At 30.6% G+C, this 8,446-nt stretch overlaps 1 protein-coding gene across 1 annotated transcript; it reads right to left on the bottom strand.

Annotated features, from left to right (window-relative positions):
• Positions 1-1,981: 1,981 nt before the first annotated feature.
• LOC102599575 (embryonic protein DC-8-like) lies at positions 1,982-4,155 on the bottom strand. Its single transcript, XM_006365233.2, has 3 exons — positions 3,241-4,155; positions 2,551-2,675; positions 1,982-2,331 (listed from the first exon to the last, which is right to left on the bottom strand). Exons 1-3 carry the CDS (start codon positions 3,985-3,987, stop codon positions 2,112-2,114), a joined length of 1,092 nt encoding a protein of 363 aa, XP_006365295.1. The 5' UTR covers positions 3,988-4,155; the 3' UTR covers positions 1,982-2,111.
• Positions 4,156-8,446: the final 4,291 nt, after the last annotated feature.

Raw genomic sequence — 8,446 nt, 5'->3', positions numbered from 1 at the left:
TACAGAACCAATGATGAAATTTGTTTAAAGAACCAAACAAATTGCTCTCTTGCTTACCACAGTTAATATATTATCTTGATTGTTTTTTCTTAGGTACAAACAATTTGTATGTCATTGCACTCTTTCCTAGAACACTAGTATAGGCACAATTAGTCCACTTCTTTTGTCGCAAGTTAAGTAATTTGTCATATTTCTTCGTCTCTTGTTTTTGGGCATAATAAGAGATCAAGTTTTCTTGAAACAAACAAATGTCCAGAATACACTATAACAAAAATATTTTTTATCGGCAATAATATGCACATTAACGAAGAGTGCTAGAGCCTTTACCGACATTAATTAATTGTCATTAGATTCAATGTTGCTATAAAGTTTAGGGACATTTATAGAGAGTACCAATTGCCTTTGAAAATACATATTTAGCGACAATTAAGCAATTAATTGTAGTTAAAGATCATTTTTACTGTACTGATAACTCTTTATTTTGATAAACTTTTTTGTTTTTTTAATAAAGAAGTAAGAACCCTTTCTTTTGGATTATTTCAATTAAATTTGTGAACTGTAAACTTCGATACAGCCCGATAGACTATCTTTTTGAAAAATATGTTAAGCAATATGTCTTTTTCTTCTTGATTGCTAGGAAAGTAAGGTTGTCTTTATTATTATTTGTGAGTTCAAGTGCTCACAAAATTATGCTGTGAGATTTTAATATGTTATGTGTCAAAATTTTGGTTTAGAATATCCAGTTGTGTACAGTTTCATTCAGACTAAATAAGTTGGGGCCGGTGATGTGAAACCTAAGCAATAATAATGACTACTCTGAGGCAATGAGGAATTTTTTTTTATGATACTAACAACTTTAGGGTCATTTTTAACATATACATGATACATCATACTATAACAAAAACAAATTGATGGAGGTTCTTAAAAAAGGAGCTGAAGGATCTTCCATTTGAGTTTAGTTAATTTTGTTCTTGTATGGACGTGATGTTCCACTTTACTTGGGAGTGTTGTTCTTCGAGGATTTTTGGTCTCTTCCTTAACGTCTGATGTTGTTCTTTATAACTTTTTTGAATTTAGCAAATTTCATTATTTCTGATCAACTATTTCCATGGAGATTTTCTTAGACTTCTCTTTTACACTTAAAATCTCTGTATGACTCATAATTTTTCTATAACAAAAATAAAAATTAAAAAATATAGCATTTAAGATTTCGAAGGATCGCTTTGCCTTAACATAAATTATTCTTGACAATGTAGTGTATGTATCAAAAATATGAATATTATCGAAAGATCGTATGTAAGCTTAATAAAATAGTTCAATCCCGTGCGAAGCACGGATAATTTACCTAGTATATATTTAAGAAAATGAGTTTGTAGACACCCATATTACTATATATCTAACCTTAACTCAATAACCTACTCAAATTTGTAATCAATTTCCAAATCTTGAGGTCAATTAATATGTCAAATCTCCTATTTCTTAAAATTTCAATCCTAGAGTAAGTCTTAATTCCTCCAAATAATATAACTTTAATGAAATTCATACAATACAATACACTTAATATTTAATTAAATATCTCAATTTACCAAAACATAACTTATAATGTGATAATATAAGAAACATCCAAATCCAGTAAATTATATGACCATTGTACTTAACCCTCAATAAAGCCTAATACAATTAACTGTGAAACCAGCCTCCAAGACCTTAACTTTCCCACCAATCTATTCTATTTACTCCCTCTATCCCTTATTACTTGTTCACATTTCTTTTTTTAGTTATCTCTAATTATTTATTCATTTTGACGAATCAACAAAGGACATTTTTTTTTACCTATTATACCCTCACTTAATTACTTTGAAAAAGATAGAATTTCTTCAAAACCATCACTTCACTTCTTTTCCTTTAAATAAGAGAATATACTTAATAAAGACTCACTATTTAGGAATCAGTACATATACATAAAAGGTTAAGCTTTGTAAGATCTTTACCTGAAAATATCACGTTTATGCTTCATAGCCGTACGGTAAGTCTTTATTGTTATTGTTCCAAGTACAAGAGATAAACGAACAAGTCGACATTAATTACATTCTGCAAGCTAAAATCTTTGTCTATGAACTTGTGTCATCCTTTGCTGTTGTGAAAACGAAACCTGATCGAGCAACAGGACTCCTCTCATCAACATCCGTCCTCATACCCCTCTTCGGTCCACCCAGCTCACGTGCTGCACGCGTCTCCTCTACTATGTCACTTGGCATTGTTAACTTCTCCTTGATGGAACCTGTTAGATTCCCCATTGCACTATAGATATTCTTTTTTGCTGCGCTTCCCCTGTTCAACATCCGAAACAAAATAGTGACTTAGTAGTATGATTTCAACAGAAATGATTAGAGCTGGCGGGGATTCAACAAGTCCAGCTAAATCCATTATTGTTGTGGCTCAAACCATAGGTGCATATACATAAAAATCCAAAACTCGGTTTAACACCCAATGTCATTATATCGTTGCATAAACATTAATATTAACCAAACATAAGGAAAATAGTGTCACCTAGCAGCTGCTGTTTCTCTATCTGCCTCAGCCCTCTGTCGAGCCTCATCCTGGACTCCTTCTTCGTTGAGCTTAAGTTCTTGCATCATTTTCCTTGCATTGTCCTCTGTTTCTTCATATAGTTCCTGCACAGTAGAGAGATTGTTTCATGTACTAAAGCTGGTCATACTGCATTATTTTCTTCAAATTTCTAGAGATGAAAACATATTCCCCCCTCTGCAGCAACGCAAATGGTCGATGCACATAGAAAGCAAGGAGACTTGTGCATTATCAACTACAGATTTGGAAATATAAGGAGCTCCATCATTTCCAAGTCTCACGTGTGTTATACGGTGCATATAAACTACTTTCTCTGTCTCAATTTATGTGACTTACTTTCTTTTTTAGTCAGTCCAAAAAAAATGACACATTTCTATATTAAGTAACAATTTAACTATAAAATATCTATTTTATCATTAATAAAATGATTTACAGTCACACAAATTTCTATAATTTATTTTGGACTACAAGTTTTAAAAGTTTTCCTTTTTATTCTTAAGCTCCATGCCAAGTCAAACTACATCATAGACGTGGGAGTACTTTGTCATCACTTAAGCGGTGCGGTTCCAAATTCAAATTCTAAAAGAGTTTAGAACTAACATGAAAGCTAACGGAGAATAAACCACGAAGCAGAAACCACTAAGATCTCACCTTTGGTTCCTCATTTCTCAGTGCTGCATCAGCGGCATCTTCTTTTGTCCCTGTGAAGAAACCAACAGCTCTTCTTGCAGCATCAGCAGCTGAATCTTTTAGCTCAGAGATCTTACCAAAGGTAGTATCCTTCCCCTCTTCAGCCTTCTCTGCTATATAGTCTGCTTTCTCCATCATTGTGTGTTCCATTTGCTTTGCTTTATGATCAACTACTGAATCCTTGTACTCTCCTGCCTTTTCTGCACCATAATCCTTCAAGCCATTGGTTTTTTTCATGGTAGCTTCTTTCGTCTCCTCACCTTTATTTCTAAGTTTAGTCGACTGTCCTATTAGCGAATCCTTTGCATAGTCTTTGTATTCAGTTGCTTTTTTTTCCACTGTGGAATTTTCGGCTTGTTTTTCCTTTTCTGCAGCAGAATCCTCTCCCATTTTTTGTCCAGCCTCACTAGCTTTTTGATCCGTAGTCTCGGAAGCTCCATGAATCTTGTGGGCTGCGACATCCTCACTTTCTCTTAATGTCGTCTCGGATGTGTCATGAGCCTTCCCAGTGATAGTCTCTTTAACAGACTTAAATATATTTCCGATTACTCCACTACTTCTCTGATCATGCCCTTGATCAAATGGAGTTTCTTCGTGCATCATGCTACCTTTCTCATTCGTACCCTTATTTAAATCTTGAAGTTCATCGGCTACTTTCCGTGCAGCTGCTTCAGCTCTTTCTTTCTTATCTTCTTGTCTCGAAGCCATGTTTTTCTACTCTGCACAACTGAAAAACAATCACATTCCAATATCACCTAAATTTTCTGAGACTTGTAAAAATAATAATTCATATGTTTTATTCACAAGTTCATTTCTGATGTATTTGACATCTCCGAAGCTCAAAATATGCGAAAGTTGCAAATTTTACTTCTTTTTTCGTTATTGGTATCTGAATTAAATAATTTATACATATTAAATAAATTTCTTAGGCCAAATACAAAATTTGATTTGAATTAAAGCTATTGGTTAGGCCTAACCCATAACGCAGACCCTAACATCGCCCCTATGAGTACACCCAGGAGTCAATATAATTTTTTTAAAGATGCAATTAGTAATGACATTATATTTTAACAGTCTGACGCTAAAACCAATAGTGACATTGAATTTGATGTCCCACTAACTAATACCGCTAAATACTTTAGTACTATTTGTTAATGCACATATTTATTGCCGCTAAAAACTAAAATTATTTTTGTTCTAATGATATCAACCCAATTTTAAAATGAGATTTAAGAAAGTCAAAATAAACTCAATTAATAAAGTAACGGACTTATTAACCAACTCATGACTATATGGAGTGATTTTGACTCACACCTAAATGATCATCGTAGTATTACATTTGTGCCTATACACAAAGCTTATGTTCTTCAAAGATAATGAATTGATGGATTTTCACAAAGACCCATATTCTTTTTATTATACATGGTTTGAAATGAGTCTTGTTCTTTTTATTTTAAGGATATTTAAAATGGTCTAAAATTAACTCAACTCAAGTTCAAGGCATCATTTAATCCCTTTAATTTGAATTGGCATGATCACTTCCATGTAAAGACTAAAATACACGAGCAAGGAAAATAACATCATACATACCTACTAAAAATTGATGAACTGAATTACCTCCTATAATCTTCTTTATGAAAAAAAAAATGGAAATGGGGATTTTGTTCACATTCATTTCGGTGACTCATTCTTCCACTCTTCCGAATTCTCCACAGTTGTCCTATACGTGTCACCCATACAGGGCATCAATTTATTTATTTGTAATTAATTACAACTCTTTTATTTTTTTTCAAAAGAAAAAAAAAATTCTCAAAAATATTTCAACTTTGATCGAAATTGATGTTGCGATATCAAATTTTATGGAGGACATTTTATTCATGCACTATTTAATAGTGTAATTTAAAGGAATATATGTGTCCACGTGGACACGTTATTATTTATAATGATGCAATATTTATGATGTCCACGTGGATACATATATACCTTTAAAATACACTACTCCCTCCGTTTCACAAAGAGTGACCTGGTTTGCTTGGCACAAAGTTTTAGAAAATAAATAAGACTTTTCAATCTTGTGTTCCTAAATTAAATTTATGTCAAATGTACTAAATTGCCCTTCAATCTTGTGGCTTTAAACATGCTACGTGGAAAGCTAAATTAAAATGTTACCAAAAAAGGAAAGAGGTCATTCTTTTTTAAACAGACTAAAAAGGAAAGGAGGTCATTCTTTTTAAACGGAGGGAGTATTAAATAGTGCAGGGGTAAAAAGTCATTTTCAAAGTTCGATATTGTTACAATAATTTCGATCAAAATTCGAATATATTTTAGATCTTTTTCCCAAAAACAACCATTTTTTCAAAAAAAAGTTTATGAAAAGGTATTATTTTTTAATATGCATGAAGGTCTTTAATAATATTAAGTCAATTTTTTTTTTGTTTTTTATAATAGATAAAATTATTATTTATTATTTTTCTCCCATTATCACATATAAAATAGACATTAATTATATTCTAGATTTTTCGTCTTCTTCCCATGATGGAGTTTTTTTTTCCGTTGACTAAATCATAATTGTTTGGCGCTGTGTGTTTTTGTTTTTGTTTTTCCAAAAGTGGGCGTTTTCTATTATTAGAAGTAGCTTGTAAACTTTATCAGAATATAGTTGAAAACAAATTAATTAAAATCCTTGAAGAAAAGGTGAGCTTGATTATCTTACTTGACACTAAAATAAAAAATAAATTTTATTAGTATGTTTGCTGGATGGAAGTATGTTACTAATTTAGAGTGGCACAATAATGGTAGAATATAGCTTAACTGGAGATAGTGGTGGATCCAGAATTTTTGTTTAAAGGGTTCGAAGTATAAAGAAGAAGTTCAGGTGGTAATGCAAGTGCGTAGTAGCCCCTCGGCATGCTTCTTGTACAAGAACCATAGATATTTCATTGGTTCATAAAAGTAAAGACTAAACTAATCAAAGATATCGAGGACAAAGATACATTCATAAGAATTTTAGTGGATCGACTGTATTACATAAGTTAATTCCTAAAACACGTGAAAATTAAATGATGAAAAAGGGAGCAAGACGAGGAAGAAAGATATTTACCTTATCATGCTAAATTTAACTTACTTTATCATACTGTATTAAACATTTCTTTCTACTTTTATCATGCTCCATCGAGCATTCTTAAAATTTCTTATGTTTTTTATACTTTTATTTTGTAATGTTATACTTTATTTTTTAATTTTTTAAATTAGCATCCATTCAATCACATATTACTATGAAAATCGTCAAGATTCTCTAAAAGTGTGTAAGAATAGAGTTACTAATAATATAATGCATATTCAGAAGATAAATAAATAGCATCGTCAATTTTTTTAGTTCATATAGTTCAATTTACTAGGTTAGTCATAATTTTTAAAAAAGAAAAATAACGAGTAATTCAAATATGCTTAGTTTACATCTCTCTAAAATAGAATTAAAAATAAAAGAAATTTCATGAATTCTATAAAATAATATTTTTAAAAAGATGTTGACGATATTTAAGTTTCTTCATTCAATTACATCTAGTTTATCTTCTTTTTTTTAAAAATAAATTATATTTCTATCTCAATTTCAAGTTAAATATAATTCATCATTTTTTAAAAGAGTTATTCAAGTTAGTATATGAAAAAAGAGTGACGGTGAAACAAAATGAATAATAGATATAAAAAGAATAAAAAATAAAAATAAAAATAATGTGTCTATAAAATTTAAACAAAACGAATTAAAAAGAAGAAATGGAACAAAAGGAAAAAGTAATGAAAAAGAAGAAGAAAGTCTAAGCCCAAAAGTTTCATATTCCAAAGTATGAAAAAGAGGGGAAAAAATGTTGTCCATGAGATTCAAACCAGTGGCCTAGGGACATTTGTTGAACCACTTATATACTAAGTCAAGTCTATACTTTGTTTCTCGGGGGTTCATTTTAATATATATACGCATAAAATCAGAATTTGATGTTATATATACCGTGTAATTTTTTTACGAGAGGGTTCGAGTACCCCAGGATCCACCTAGGTCCATCCCTACCTGAAGACCAGACTACTATATAGTAAACCTCATAGCCCATAGGTATGACTTCTCAACAGATAACATGTGAGGTAAAGTTCATTATGTAGGATCCATATTCATTATAGATAAATTAAAGAAAAATTGAGACAGCAAATAGAGAAAAGGAAATTAATGCAAAAGTTGAAAATAGTGATAGAGTTGGTGTAAGATTTACAATTTTTTGTTGAAATTTGCTACATTTGTCTATGTAATCAATGACATAGGCAAGGTTTTTTCTTCCTATAAATAGAGCATTCTTGTTCATTTGTAGAACACACCAAGATAAAGAGAAAAAAACATTTTGAAAACAACGTGAGATTTTCATAGACTATACAAGAAAAATAGAAAATAGTATGTGAATAAAAATAGAGTGCGAGCTATATTTTTAGTACGGTGGTAAATTAAAAGAGTGTTATTTCTTTTGACTGTATAGTAGTCACTTTGAGTATTATACTCGTGACTATACAGTATAAAATTTCTTACTATCGTGACATCAATTGCTTCTTTTGGCCTGTGGTTTTTCCTTATTTAGAAGGGTTTTCACGTAAAAGTTTTGGTGTCATAATTTTTTCATTTTATTTTCATTATTTTGACCATATATTTTTTTGTGTTAGTCTGTGTTTTCCCAACAAACTTGTATGAGAGCATTGCTTCGCAATAGCTATATTTTTTGGGAATAACAATGGAAGCTAAAACAAGTAGAATAGTAATTTGAATGGTGTTTATTATGTCATTTGGTATCATAAGAAACATGGATAACGAAAAATGGTATCAGAGCTATGGATAATAAGAAACATGGTAAGAACATACTAGTAGAGAGTTAAGAAAAATAAGAAGAAAATTAAACAAATTATATCCGGAATATAAAAAACTCAATATCACAAAAACTGATAACGATAAATTAGATCAATTAATAGATAATATATCTAAAATAGAATATAAATACATTCGATATTTAAAAATACAATGAATAGCGAGAATGACGAATATAGACAAAAACTTGCTGAAATAATTATAGCAAAAAGACAAGAATTGAGACATAGGCAAAATAGACTTAATAGTAATATATTTGCAGGAATTTGT

The sequence above is a fragment of the Solanum tuberosum genome, unplaced genomic scaffold (genome assembly GCF_000226075.1).
Source record: "Solanum tuberosum cultivar DM 1-3 516 R44 unplaced genomic scaffold, SolTub_3.0 scf00498, whole genome shotgun sequence".
NCBI classification, from domain to species: domain Eukaryota; kingdom Viridiplantae; phylum Streptophyta; class Magnoliopsida; order Solanales; family Solanaceae; genus Solanum; species Solanum tuberosum.
The sequence above is the reverse complement of the archived record's forward strand: the minus strand, read 5'-3'. Positions and strand labels throughout refer to the sequence as shown.

Bases quoted from the DNA above. Each gene is read 5' to 3' on its own strand.
- LOC102599575 (XM_006365233.2), bottom strand. From the start codon at position 3,987: ATGGCTTCGAGACAAGAAGATAAGAAAGAAAGAGCTGAAGCAGCTGCA. The intron at 2,676-3,240 runs GTGAGATCTTAG...TCTACTGTGCAG, and splicing joins TGAGAAATGAGGAACCAAAG to GAACTATATGAAGAAACAGA. The intron at 2,332-2,550 runs GTGACACTATTT...GATGTTGAACAG, and splicing joins AGAGAAACAGCAGCTGCTAG to GGGAAGCGCAGCAAAAAAGA.